Here is a 15121-nt window from a genome sequence, read left to right on the forward strand (position 1 = left end):
TGCGTGAGAAAGGATGGAAGGTGGGTAGGGCTAGATTGCACCACATATGGCGGGGTCACAGGAGACATCAAGGCCGTATCTTCATAGAACGGGGTATAAACCGGCTTGCCCGTCAGCCAATCCCTAATGATCCTTAAATTGCAAGCCAAGTTGTATGCGGCCAAATCAGGCATACCCAGACCACCACTGCCCCATCTCGCCTTTAACCAAGAGAATGGAATGCGGGATTTCGCTCCCCTCCAAACAAAACACCGCAGGGCAGTTTCCAGCTTGTGGAGATCTTTTCGCTTTAACAGAATGGGTATATTCTGAAGCAGGTAAAGCCACTTCGGCAAGATGATCATTTTAAATAAATTAATTCATCCACTAAGAGAAAGGGGGGAGGTTGCTCCAAGTGGTCAAACTGTCGGTTGTTAATTTTAAATGCCTGGTGATATTAGCCTGATATATGTGTTCCGGGTCCGTTGGGAGATATACACCTAAATAACATAGATGGTCTGTAGCCCATTGCAAGGGAAAGGGATCTGGCCAACTGGCTGGCAATGTACCTGGATAGGCTAATGCCGATGACTTAGATTCATTTAAGCGCAGGCCAGAAAAGACCCCGAAGTCCCATATCATACGGAGTAGGGGGGACCAGAGATTTCTGAGAGTCCGTGATAAAGACCAATAAGTCGTCAGCAAATGCTACACTTTTAAAGATACGTGGGCCAAATCGAACATCCCGAATGTCATGGCTCTGCTGAATAGCGATTAAAAGGGGTTCCAACTGTAGTATAAACAGCAGGGGAGATAGTGGGCACCCCTGTCTGGTGCCTCTCGTTACTTCAAAGGTTCGGACTGTGCGCCATTCACAAGGATGACCGCTCGGGGATCTGTGTACAGGAGCTTCAAGGCCTGCATGAAAAACCCCTCAAATCCCATTTTATGTAAGATAGTAAATAGATAATGCCATTCTACCCTATCAAAGGCCTTTTAGGCATCAAAACTGATGGCTAAGTAGGGAGTATCCATGTGATGGCACATCGTCATGGCTGTCAAGACCCAGCGAATGTTGGTCAATGCATAGCGCTGATGGACAAACCCAACTTGGTGATCCCCTACAAGGGAGGGTATAATGGGGGCCAATCTATCCGCCAGAAGCTTGGCCAGAACTTAAGGTCTAGATTTAACAGTGAAATCGGATGATATGACTCAGGGTGAAGGGGGGGATCCTTGCCCACCTTCGGTATAAGAGTAATGAGGGCCAGATTGTCATGAGCAGAAAAAGAACCGCGGGTGATCAGTTCCGAGTACTCTGCAGTCAAGGGGCCCGCTATCTGGTCAACCAGTAATTTAAAAAACTCCGCGGTATAGCCATCCGGTCCAGGAGCTTTGAGAAGCCGGGCATGGCAAATGGCCAGGCGGACTTCATTCTCCGTTATGGGCTGATTTAAACTCTCCTTTTGGGCTCTGGACAGACACAGAATAGATAGATGTGAACAAAACCTATCATAAACCTCGTCACTCCCACCCTCTGAGGTATAGAGTTTGGCATAAAAGTCTCGAAAACCCTTCAGTATAGAGGGGGTATCTCGGGTCACCGTAGTAGGAGAGGTTCGCAGTGCAGGGATAAACTTATGAGTTTGAGCAGACCGAATCAAATTGGACATCATCCGCTGGTGAATGAAAGAATTGAGGGCTGTTTGCAAAGCGCGGTAAGTATCCCGTGTCATTTCAGTCCCTGCAGCAGCTTGCCAGGTTCTTATGGCCTGGATTGGCCACTGTTGGAAACAGGATACTGGGCTTGATGGATCCTTGGTCTGACCCAGTATGGCATTTTCTTATGTTCTTATATTCTTATGGCCTTACATAACTGAGCAATCAACATCAAAATTCTCTTATTGAGCCCTTTCCGACGGTGAGAAACATAAGAAATAATATCTCCCCTTAATACCGCTTTCGGGCTGGCTGTGAGGCATGAGAATGATTAAGCACTGCGTAGTCCGCCCATTTGGACCATATGTAATCTTGAAATTGCGTATCATTAGCCAAAAAATAGGGGTAGCGCCAGAGTTTAACCCCGGGCTGGCAACCAGAGAACTGGAAGTCCACCCAGATGGGGGGCATGGTCAGAGTTAACGATATTATCATTGCCTGCGGCTTGAATTAGCTGGAATGCAGTGACTGCTAATTAGGAAGTAGTCTATCCGCGAGAAGATCGCATGAGCGCAAGAAACATGTGTAAAGTCACGATCCAGTGGGTGCAAAATACTCCATACATCCAACAAATGTAACATATCCACCAACAGCCATGGACCCCGTCCCGTGCCCTGCTCTAGGCGGCGTGTTTGAGAGGCATCTAGTGACGCGTCTCGAATAGTATTGAAGTCTCCCCCAATAATGAGATTATCAGTTATATAAGGGACCAAGTGAGAGTAAAGTCCCCTAAAAAACCTAGGGCTATAGGTATTAGGGGCATATATATTGCATAACATGACAATCTGGCCATAGAGTTCAGCAATCAAGATAAGATAGTGGCCTTGAGGATCTGTGATTTCTTTATGAATTGTGAGAGGCAGCCCCTTATGAATGAAAATGGCTACCCCCGCAGACCACGAGGAGGCTGAAGCAAATCTAACCTCACCCGCTCGATCCCTGCATAATTTTACATGTTCAGTCGCAGAAAGATGTCTCTCCTGTAAGTAGGCCACCAGGGTCTGTTTTTTCTTCAACAGGGAGAGTATTTTGGAGCGCTTAATAGGTGAGTGTATCCCACAAACATTCCAAGAGACCACCCGTGTATTATTACTCCTAACCAAAATAGAGATAAAAGGAACAGCAGTTGGACATCCAGGATTGCCGGGCAGGAGCCCTCCCAGCCGAGGCTCCCCCCATGACTCCCCCTTTCCAAGAGAGCTGTAAGAGTAAACATGAAAAGTGCAGCACTACACGATCACACATCCATAAAAACACAAAACCAATCTCCCCCATTCCCCTCCCTACCCTACACCCACCCCCACCCCTCCCTCCCTCTTCCCAACATCTAATCATCGTACCCCACTCCCCCTCCCTACCCCTCCCCTTCCCCTCCCCCCCCAAGTCTCCCGGACAGCCCCACTCAAAACTCCTCAACATCTAATCCCTCAAACTTCCCTAGGGAAGTGCAAAGATGACGTGAAGATGCGTCCGGGTCCCCTCCTCACATCTCTCGTTTATCAAGGGGCAATTCCCCTACCCCTTAAACAGAGGGTCAGGTCCCTCTCCCAGTTTAACCCTCCCCCAACTGCAGATGGAAACTCCCCACTGCCCCTGTAACTTAATTATAACCACCACATAACCCAAGGAATAGTCCCTAAGGAAATGTCACTTGTGATAAGTCCAGAGGCAGTTCACATAATCAGAAAGCAACGTAGTCACTTCGGAGCCGGATTGGCTCTCGAGATAGAAACCACCAGGCCAACAATTTCAAACTTCTTTCCTAGCAGCCCTAATTATTTGCCTCTCCCACCCTCAGCCGACTCATGGAAGTCACCAAAGGCAGTCCACGACACTGAGCTGACCAGGGTGAGGTGGCTGACTGGACTGAGTAAGGAGGGAATCACCCAAAAATAACCAAACTGGTAGTAATGCCACAATGCAAGTGCTCCAACATGCAAAAACCCCCCAAAAAACACAGCATGATCTAAAAGATAATACAGGGGTATTATCCTTCCCATGTGGCTGTGGCAACAAAGTGAGAACCGGTAGCCTCTTCAGCTACTACGGCTCTGCTAGGGCTCGAATATCCAGGATCCTAGCAACGTCCCATCAGGTAGCAAGAGAGTCCACAAAGGCTTGGGCTTGCACAGCAGACTCAAAGGTATGGACCCGAGCTTCATGCCAAATCTTCAGGCGGGCTGGGAACATCAAAGCAAATTTGATGTCGCGGTTATGTAGGGGGGAGCAAACCATAGAGAAACCCCTCCGTGCTTCAGACACAGAAGCTGAAAAGTCCTGGAATATACGAATGGAATGTGACTGATACAGCAGTGCAGATTTCGAATGGGATGACTGCCAGATCTCCGCTTTGTGCGCCGAATTCAATATTTTGGCAGTAATAAGCCTTGGACGGCCCGAGGACGGCGCCCTCGCCCCCAGCCGATGGGCTCACTCCACCACCAACTTTCCCTGAAGATGGGGCAGGGCTAAAACATCTTGGAGCCAGGTTTCCAAAAGCATACACAGCGAGCGCTCCTCAATACCCTCAGGGAAGCCCAGGAACCGGAGATTATCGCGGCATGCCCGATTTTCTAAATCATCAACTTTGTTTGCAGATCCTTTAGGGCTTTATCATGGGCAGCCATTTTGGTGTCAGTGACGGTCCCAGTATCTTCTAAAGCCAAGATCCGTGTTTCAGCGACGTCTAAGTGCAGAGGTAATGCGGTTAGTGTCCCGAACCTCCCCCAGCTGATCCGTGAGTAGTGCCCACTTTTCGTCGAGGGCCTCTCTGATCTCATCTTTTATATCCGTCAACGTGGGCGAGGGGGAGGGAGACTCATTGTTAGTAGCAGTCGCCATCTTGGGATCAGGAGCCCTGGATTCTTCTTTATCCTTTTTGCTGGGCTTAGACGTCATCAGGAGAGGTGTCTTGCAGCAAGAACGGACCAGGGACATATGTCTTGTCCCCAGCGAAGTTGGAAAATAAAATGCTGACCGTAGCGCAGAGGGATGGTTCGCGATTAGTGAGGCGGGACTGGAGCCAGGACGAGACGTGTGTTCCCCGCTTATCACATCACGCAGGTTAAAAGCTTTAATTGGGAACTGGGAGCCCGCAGCACAGCTGGAATAATAGCAGTATTTGTTACCAGCCTATGAGAAGATCAGAAACTATGTCCTCGGGGGATATCAAAACAAAACTATACTCAGTGGGAAAAAAAAAAAAGAAATAAGAAGTTGCAGTCCTTTATTAGAGACAAAAGTCCTGTGTCTGCATTGTCAGCAGTTAGTGTGTTATACAGCTGGGAACGGCCTGGAGAGGTGGCTGGTCAAAGCAGTACGTACAATGAGGCAGAGTGAGTAAATGTTCCAGCTACCCAGCGCCTCTGAGACCTGGCTGAAAATTTAAATCCTCCGTTAGTGAAAGACGGCGAGGAGACCACATGCGGCCGCCATCTTAAATTGTCCCTGCCGCTCCGGACCACATCATGACTAGTGTTACTCGCCGGCAGCCCAGTAAAATCACCGTTGTTGTTGGGAGGGCCACCGCTTCCCAGGTCGCAGGGCTGCCCGAGGCGCAATTTATATCCGTAAATCGCCGCGTTTGAAGAGGGGCCGACAATGTGAAGTGGAGGGAGGACCACTCGCGGCTGCCATCTTTAATTGGTTGCTGCTCTGAACCGCAGCGCTTCGAGCTCTGCCTGACCCCAGCCCGGTAAAATTTCACCTGTTTTTTGAGCCACCGCTCTCTGAAGCCTAGGGATTCCTAAATCACTTCTTCAATTTGAGAATCGCCACATTTGGAGGGAGCTCGGTGATGTTAGGGAGAGAGGGGACCCAGAGCTCTCTTCCCCTGCTTCTGACCCGTTTCACGTCATACCCGGAAGTCACGTGCGATAAGTCTTTAGAAAATAACCCTGCTAGCTACTAAATGGTCTTCAGAATTTAAGGTAACCTTAACCAAATTGCATTTGGAGTACAGTGCCAAATTAGTGCTGAAATCCTTGAAAGGGATCTCCCTTCAGGAAGTACACATCAAGATAAAGTATCATTTAATATTTTGGCCTAGTTGGGCATACACAGTGCATATTACTGCTTCAAATTGCTGCCTGAGGGGTGTGTGTGGGGGGGGGGGGGGGGTGAGCAAAGCTTCATTAATTCATTATTTATAGGACTGTGACAAGATTAAAACATTTTGGGCTTCAATAAAGTCATATTTTGAGAAAATGTTAATTCCCACTGATATCTGGTCCTCTGTTTTTTGTATATTGGGAGTCACACCTCGAGACCTGGGTTGTTCCTCCAAATACCTCGAGCTCCTTATTAAGGGTTGTGTAATAGCCTTGAAAAGAATTTTACTGTATTGGATACAACTGATGGGTCCTTCTGTGGAAAATTGGTTGACTGTTCTGACAGATGTCTATTTACTAGAAACGATGCATTTTCAGGGAGAATCTGCACAAGCATTTGCTAAATGTAAAGCTATTTGGCATTCTTTTATGGAATATCTTCATCCTGCAGGCAATTGTAACGTAACATAATTTTCATATGTTGGCAAATAAGACACTGTGTTAATGGCAGAATTAAACCTACTAGGTCTTGCTCTGTGTCTTTTTTCTTTTCTTTTTATTTCTTCTTCCTTTTCTTTATTTTACTAGACTTGTTAGCCTTAGGGGGGTATGGGGAAGGGTGGGGGCAAGTAAGGAGTAAGGTTAAAAAGTTGGGTGGAGAACAAGGTAAACCTTCACACAGTATCATTTCATTACTACCTACAGAGGTATTCAAAGTTAACTTGCTTTCTGTGCATTTTATAATTATCAGTTCGAATTTCTCTGTATCTTACTATATTACATTTGAAGTTGGTATAATATGTGCTTGTTGTATACCTAATAAAAATATTACAATTAAAAAAAGTCATGTGTGAAAACCCCATCAATGAAGATATTAAACTGGATCTTCAAGTATTTGGAAATTTGACAGTTTAAAGTTGGCAATGTTATTTCTGTGCATGATTCCACCCATTTCAATACATATTATGGCATTGTTTCATTTATTTGAATTCCTGCACAGTTCCTGATTTATGTATTTATCTGATGTATTGGATTCTATTTTTTCTTGTGTGTCTTTTCTCCTAGTGTCATATCCCCCTCACTCCCATGTCTCTATCCTGTTTTCCTTTTCATGATTCTATCCCTCACCTTTTCTCCATTCTCCTGCCTGGGATCCACAATACAAGAGAGATAATTCCCTGGAAAGTTGTATATTTCGTTTATAGTTTTCCTTTTCTCTCTTAGGTGAGTGACTGGTGGGAAGAATACATTTATCTGCGTGGCCGAGGTCCTATCATGGTTAACAGTAATTACTTTGCAATGGTAAGTGTCTCTTTCAGAGCACTATAAATTCTGACTGGCTGCTTTAGCATCTCCATATTGTATAACTAGGATTCTCTACATATTTGCTTTTAATAGCAATGAGTGCTGTATAAAGAATTGTATCTACTCTCTGTGTATTGTTCTGAAAGTTGAAATGACATGATATACAATAATACTCAGTTTTATCAAACTTTCTGTCAATATTGCACATTACATCAGCCTGTTTTATGCCTTTCCTTGTGAGATAGTTTGTGACACAGCTGTTGTAAGCACTTCAGGGAAACAGCTTAAAGAAATTAACATAGAAACAAAAATGTGACAGCAGTAAAAGATCATATGATCTATCTAATCTGGCCATCTATATCAACTGCTCAGATCTACAATCCCTTCCATTCCCTCAGAGAATCCTTGTGCTTGTCCTATGCTTTCTTGAATTCAGATAATGTCCTTGTCTCCACCACCTCCAAGTGAAGCTATTCCATTCATTCAAAACACTTTCTGTAAATAAATATTTCCATAGATTTCTCCTGAGTCAACCCCCTTTCACCCTTGTTCTATGACCCCCTCATTCCAGAGCATTCCTTCCATAGAAGGAAACACACCTCCTGTGCATACCTACAGTACCTGAATGTAAACCGATGTGATATGTCAGATTGAATGTCGGTATACAAAAATTAATAAATAAATACATACATTTCTCCCCTATCCTGCCTTTCCTTTAGGGTATACATGTTAGGAAGACCACTTACCATTTTAGTAGCCACCCTCTGCATCACCTCCACTCAGTTTATATTCTTTTGATAGGTGTGGTTTCCACAATATTCTGAATGTGGTCTCACCAGGAATTTATACAGAGATAATATCATCTCATTTTTTTCTGACTGTTCCTCTCCCTATGCACCCATGTGACTTTCTGAATTTTGTCATCATTTTATGCACCAATTTGGCCACCTTTAAGATTAGGTAGAATTACCACCTGATCCCTTTTTTCTTTTGTGCATAAAATAATTTCATTCCCTAAAATCTACCACTCCCTTTGAATTTTGCAGCCCAAATATATAACCCTGCATTTTTTTTTTAGCATTAAATCTTAGCTGCCAGGAGGAGTCACGTGATGTGGTAGCTGGGAAGACGTGTTGCTTCCTAGCTCCTGAGCCACCTAATATACCGCGTTAAAATTGCCCGCGAAAACTCAGTTAAAAGCGAGAGCTGGCTATATTGGACACTTACTTATGTCCACACCGTGCCTACGGGGCAAGTTAATATCGCCGATGACAACTAAATCTGCAAGAAAAGAAAAAGAAAAAACACGGGTCCCAGACTCTAAAATGGCGGCCTTGCCAGAGGGTGTGTCTTCCCCTCTTAATCTACCTCTCACACTAGCAGACATCAAGGACGTGATAAAAGAAGCATTAGATGAAAAATGGGAAATGCTTACGGCTCAGTTGGGGGAGGTTCGAGATACCATAGCTGCCTTGCCGCCGCGGTTAGATCTGGTCGAGACACGGGTCTCCGACATAGAAGACGCGGCAAAAGTTAACACTGACAAGATTGCCGAATAGGACAAAAAACTCCAAGCCTTACAGTCCAAAGTCGATGAGCTCGAGAATCGAGCCAGATGCGACAACTTGAGATTTTTGGGATTCCCGGAACAAATTGAAGAGCAATCCCTGCGAACCATCCTGGAGTCTTGGCTCCCAGAGGCTCTCCAACTGCCACACTTACAGGGCAAACTTGTGGTTGAAAGGGCCCACAGACTGGGAATTAAGGGCTCAGCGTCCGGGCGACCACGCTTAGTTATAGCAAAAATTTTAAATTTTGCCCATAAGGCGGAGATATGGCGAGCCTCCCGCTCGAAGTCGGATCTGCAATACCAGTCCAACCGCATCCGCATTTTCCAAGATTTTTCGTCTGCAGTTTCGGAGGCAAGACGGAGCTTCACGGCGATCTGTACCATGCTGCACAGCCGCGGAATTAAATTTGCGCTGCTTTTTCCTGCACGCCTGAGGATTTGGCAGGCTGACCAAATTCACACCTTCGAGTCAGCATTGCAGGCTAAAGATTTCGTGGATCGCATGGTTTTCTGAGCGAAGGCTGCCTGTTGAATTTTCGACCTGGTTTATGGACCTGGGTTGGGGGGCCCGACAGTGGAGACGAAGGGCTTTCTGAGTTCCTTAGGCGCATGGCTCGCCAGCTTCCCACCTAAGACAGCACCGCGAAGCACTATCGACTCCCGCTGATTTTAGAGGGGTTTTTTTTTCTTTTTCTTGGAAAGTTGCCAGTAAGGGGACCCTTATGTAGGCGCCAGTTTTTTTTTGTAGTTTAAGCCTTGGCAACTGGAACTTCAGCTCCTGAACACGGAAAGTACATTTTTTTTGTGGGTTATGAGTATTAATAGTTGGGTTTTTTTTCTCTTGTCCCCGTGTTAATGGCATTTAATTAACAGGGATGGTTGATATCGGTTACCATTAATTGCTTACGGAACTTCTATATTGGATGGTGAACTGTTGCACTGGGGGTTTTTTTCTCTCTCTCCCCACCTTCACTCCATATCCTAGCTGGACCAGGGGGAATCCAGGCAATGTACGCTACAGTGAAGAACGTAGGCGGACAGATGGTTCATCTCCCATTTATTAATTATCGAATGGGGCTACTGAGGTTGCACCCCACAGCGGGATATGATAAAAGTTTCAGTGGGGGGCAGTTTGTTAACACCATGTGCCTTGGGGGAGCGCTGTTATTATTGTATTTTTCCATCCCTGAGCTTAGGAAGTTGAACACTATTTACCCGCATTGTATGATGCTGTATCCATATTTGGGAAAAGACTTTGCAATGGTGGGGTTTTTTTTTTTAATTTACTATTTTTTTTTCCCTTTAAATCTGCGGTTGTGGGTAACATGTGCACTAATGGGATTTAGGGTGGTGGGGTTTGTTTAATACCTGGTTGGATATGTCAGTCTTATTCAGAATGATAAGGACTAGCCAGATGGGACCGGAAAACTAGCATAGGGGGCTAGTGGTGGGGGTGGGGTCAGGGGCACATCAGAATGTGCACTCGAATCTCCTTGGAGATAGTATGGGTAATGTACCAGCCATACTCCGAGGGGGGTTGGAGCGGAGGTAATGGGTAGGGGAGTGGGGTGGCATTGGGGGGGAGGGCAGGAGGGATAGGGGGGAAATAAGGGGACGACGAGTTTCATTCATGAAAAGCAAATGGCAGTGTTTAGCTGAATATCTGTTACATGCTATGGTTCACCTATTGGGTGATAGACTGGGGGGGGTGTGTCTCAGCTGGGAGGGCCTTCTCCTGGAAATGATTATTTTATACTTGGGTGTTATTATAGTAACGTCAAAGGATGAATAAACCACTAAGACTTGTGACATGGAATGTGAGTGGGATACACTCTCCAATTAAACGCACCAAAATATTTACGCAGTTGAAGAAAAAATCAACCCTAGTAGCCTATTTACAGGAGACGCACTTGACCCAATCTGAACATGCAAAACTGCACCGGGATTGGGTGGGGGAAGTACGAAGTGCCGCGGGGTCCACGAATTCCGCGGGGGTGGCTATTCTGATCCATAAAAATCTCCCCTTAACTATCACTAAAGAAATAGCGGACCCGCATGGTCGCTATCTTATATTGGTTACTGAAGTTTATGGTCAGACTGTCGTCTTTTGCAATGTGTATGCCCCTAATATATTTATTTTTAATTTCTATAGAGGCTTGTACACTCATCTTCTTCCATACCTTAATGTGATTTTAATTTTGGGAGGAGACTTCAACACTATACGGGACGTGGAGTTAGATGCCTCCACTTCACGCAGGCCTGATAAGTCCATGGGGCGAGGACCCAGCTTTCTAGAAAGGATGTTGCAATTATTAGACGCATGGCGAGTATTACACCCTATGGAGAAAGATTTTACTCATTTGTCCCGGGCCCATGCTTCTTTCTCCAGACTGGATTATTTCTTGGTGAGTGTGCATGCATTTTCTCGTATTCAGGCCACAGGTATAGATAATATAATCATTTCCGATCACGCTCCAGTGTGGCTGGACTTGCAATTGTTAGGCAGTCAGGCACCACGTGCTCATTGGCGCTATCCCTACTTTTTAGTCCATGATAAACAATTCCATGAATATTTGAGGAATAAATGGACAGACTACGCAGCGCAGAACCGAGAACACACCACTCAGCCCTCTCTGTATTGGTATACTGCAAAGGCGGTTCTTAGAGGAGAAATTATTTCTTATGTAGCGCACCGCTGGAAGGTGTTAGATAAGCAGGTTCTGTTAGTTACTAGACAACTGCGCAAGGCCCGAATGTCCTTGGTCAAGAACGAAACTAGGGAGGCTCGCTTTGAGTTTTGTTCGTTGCAAACAGCCCTTAACTCTCTTCTACACCAAAGAGCTAGAAAAAGCTACATTTACTATCAATATCAGCTCTACCGGTACAGTGACAAAACGGGAAGAATGATGGCCAATTTGGTCAGGTCGGCACGTCCGAGCCGTTTTGTCCCTGCATTGACGATCTCTCCCACAGAGGTAGCCAGAGACACGAAGTCTATACTACAGGGGTTTCGTGCCTTCTATTCTAAGCTGTATACATCTAATGATGGGGGGGGGGAGAAGATGGAGAACGTTTTTGCTCAGGACTGGCGCTACCCCGACTAACCCTATTGCAGCAGGAGCCCCTTAATCAACGGCAGGGGAGAAGAAAAAAACTGATACCTCACGCATATCCAGCATAGCTCCCTGCTTCAACGGCAGGGGAGAAGATAAACAACCAATAAGGGCTGTATAACATAATCTGGGTAAAAACAAATAAGCATGGGTGTAGCTTGCTTATTGCGGCGGTTACTACCCCTACTACCTCTAACTACTCAAGCTAGATATTTCACTTGGATGCAGCTCCATCACCGCTCTCTACATTAATGGTGGGGGTGGAAGGGAATTAGAACCAAGAGCTAAGAGAAACAGATAAGTATGAGAGAAGAAATGAGGGAAGCTTGCTGGGCAGACTGGATGGGCCATTTGGTCTTCTTCTGCCGTCATTTCTATGTTTCTATGTTTCTATAACCAATTAGGGCACAAGAAGTGTTGCTGGCCATACAGCAATTACGGAGTTTTAAAGCGTCAGGTCCCGATGGGTACACAGCGGAATTTTTCAAGGCACTGGGGGACTTGATATCTGAACCTTTGGCGGCGGGCTTTTCTGAATTGATCTCACGAGGGTCTTTTCCACCCCATGAAAACGTGGCGCTAATCACTCTGATACCGAAGCCGGGGAAGGATCTTCTTTTACGAGAATCCTACCGCCCGATATCACTTTTAAATTTAGACCATAAACTATTAGCAAAAATATTGGCTGATCGTTTAGCCCCAATTATACCTACTCTGGTGGGGGATCACCAAGTCGGATTTGTTAGACAGCAATATGCCTTAGCTAATATTCGACGAGTGCTAACAGCCATGACAATGTGTCGCCAAATGGGGGAACCTCATTTAGTTATTAGCTTCGACACCGAAAAGGCGCTCGACCGCGTAGAATGGCGATACCTTTTCACTTTTTTGGAAGAAATGGGATTTGCGGGATTTTTTCTCCAAGCGGTGCGTTTATTGTATGCTGATCCGAGGGCTGTTATACTGTTAAATGGAACATGCTCCGAGCCCTTTGTGGTGACTCGTGGGACCAGGCAGGGGTGTCCCCTGTCCCCTCTGTTATTTATATTACAATTAGAACCACTTATGGTAGCGATCCATCAAAAAAAGGAGATACGGGGAGTTAAAATGGGTCCTCGGATATTTAAGGGCGTAGCCTTTGCGGACGACTTGCTAATGTTTGTCACCAACCCCCAAGTTTTGGTTGCAAATTTACTAACTTTGATAGGGTCTTTTGGTACATTTTCTGGTCTGAAGCTGAATGAAAATAAATCCTCGGTGATAGCCTACCCATCAGATCTACCGGCCAGATGGCAGGGTGAATTTTCGCTGCATTGGGCTCAGGGTCCTCGCTGATACTTGGGGGTGAATATTGCACCAGACCCAGATAAGATTTATCAGGCAAATGTCCCGGGGTTATTGCGCTGCACGGGAGACAGTTTGACTGCATGGAGAAACATACCACTAACTCTGAGCGGCAGGGTGAATCTCTTTAAAATGTGCCTTTTGCCTAAATGGCTGTATTTCTTGCAAAATGTGCCCATTCTTTTAAAACGGGTAGATTTGCGGAAATTGGATAGTGTAATAAGCAAATTTCTGTGGCGGGGAGGGAAATCACGAATCTCTCTGACTTGGTTGAAGGCTAAATGGGGCAGGGGTGGGCTGGGAGTACCAGACATGGCCACATATAATTTAGCATGTAATATGCGGATTATTCGAGATTGGGTGTTGGATGCGGGTACTTTTACATCCAGGTACTCAGAACGGGCAGTGATGGCACCACTAGCCCCAGCTTATACGTTGCAAGCGACAGCGGCCAATCTCCCTTCTTTTCTGTTAAGTACTCCACTGGTGCGCCCGATTCGACTAACCTGGCGGAGAGTGGCGGCAAAATTGAATATTTTACCACACTGTGCGTATCTCCTTCTGGTGTGCGGAAATGCTGAGTTTACCCCGGGATTCCAGTCATCCGACTTTCGGACCTGGCCGACAAGGGGCATCACGTATCTGGGGCACTTGTTTACCATGGAGGGGAGGGTTTTCTCCTACAAAGAAGTCCAGGATACTTATGGGTTGGGCAATACACACACGTTTTCCTAATTACAAATCAGCCACTACTTGCAGTCTCTCCCAGAGGAACATAAAAGTCTAGCCATACTCCACACCATAAATCAGGTATTTCAATTGGAGAGCCGAGTGACCCCATCATTGTCCTGTTACTATGCACGGTTAAGAAAGGGCGCAGAGGGAGACATGTGTACAATCTTGGCCTCCCGTTGGAATAAGGATGGTGATTTTGTTGTTACTCCAGTAATATTACAGAGGTACTTCCGCCGCATAGCCAGGATCTCGATTAACCAATACTATCGAGAGCTACAATATAAATTTTTGAGCCGGGCGTACGTGTCCCCTCAAATAGCATTTCATTTAAAACTTGCGCCTACCACTGGATGCTCCCGATGTGGCCACAGCCTTGGTACTTTATCACATGCCTTCTGGGCTTGTCCGCCGATAAAACGTATCTGGCAACTCATTACAGACTATCTAGCAGATTTGCTGGACATAGCCTTTCCTGTTACACCATTATGGTTGTTATTTGGCTGTATTTCACAAATTCGGATCCGAGATCCTGGCTCGCGGATGTTCCTGGCCAAAGCTTGTCTTGTAGGGAAAAGAATTATCCTATCTGGATGGCGGACGACGGATGACCCATCCTTCTGGGCCTGGAGAAATAGCTTACATTTGATGATGAACATGGAAAATATAGCGTCTCGGCACTCTCCCAGCGACAGGAAGCGTTTCCTTTCAGTGTGGCAACTATATATCCAAACTCTACCACATCGCATTCGCAGTCTTCTTCTCAATGCTTGAGTGATGAGAACTTTGGTTTGTCTACATCCTGGTCGGTGTGGACTGTAAAGTGAATTCAGACTTTATGCTGCCAGATTGCACTTATAGGGGATGATGGGGGGGGGGGGGGGGGGGGGGGGGGGGGGGAAGGGGGGGAATTGGGGATCAACCTTAATGAGTGGTAATTGCTGTTTGTATGCTTGGGATGGGTACAGAAAACACCCATCTCAGGAGTGTTACTATGATGTTATTGTTCAAAACCAATAAAAACCGTTTAAACATAAATCTTAGCTGCCAGACTCTAGAACATATCTCAAGTTTCTCTAGATCCCTCCTTATGGTTTCCAAACCTTCTTGGGTTTCTATCCTGTTGCAGATATTGGTTTCATTTGCAAAATTTGTGGAAATAAAACCAAAGGGTAAATTAATCAATGAAATGATAGTGAAATTCAAAATTCACTTGTGCTTCATAGACACACCGTTGTGAAAGATACATATATGACCATCATATAAAAGATGGAAATGTTATTTGCTAGTAGAAAAGCTAGTCTTTTACA

General features: G+C 45.6%; 1 protein-coding gene across 1 annotated transcript in view; it reads left to right on the plus strand.

The window, feature by feature from the left end:
* The window catches only part of CPT1A (carnitine palmitoyltransferase 1A), a 939552-nt gene that overhangs the window by 274648 nt on the left and 649783 nt on the right, over positions 1 to 15121 (plus strand). Inside the window, 1 exon segment of the mRNA XM_029583120.1 lies at positions 6972 to 7049. Coding sequence (XP_029438980.1) covers positions 6972 to 7049 — 78 coding nt within the window.

This window comes from Rhinatrema bivittatum, chromosome 17 (genome assembly GCF_901001135.1).
Source record: "Rhinatrema bivittatum chromosome 17, aRhiBiv1.1, whole genome shotgun sequence".
NCBI classification, from domain to species: domain Eukaryota; kingdom Metazoa; phylum Chordata; class Amphibia; order Gymnophiona; family Rhinatrematidae; genus Rhinatrema; species Rhinatrema bivittatum.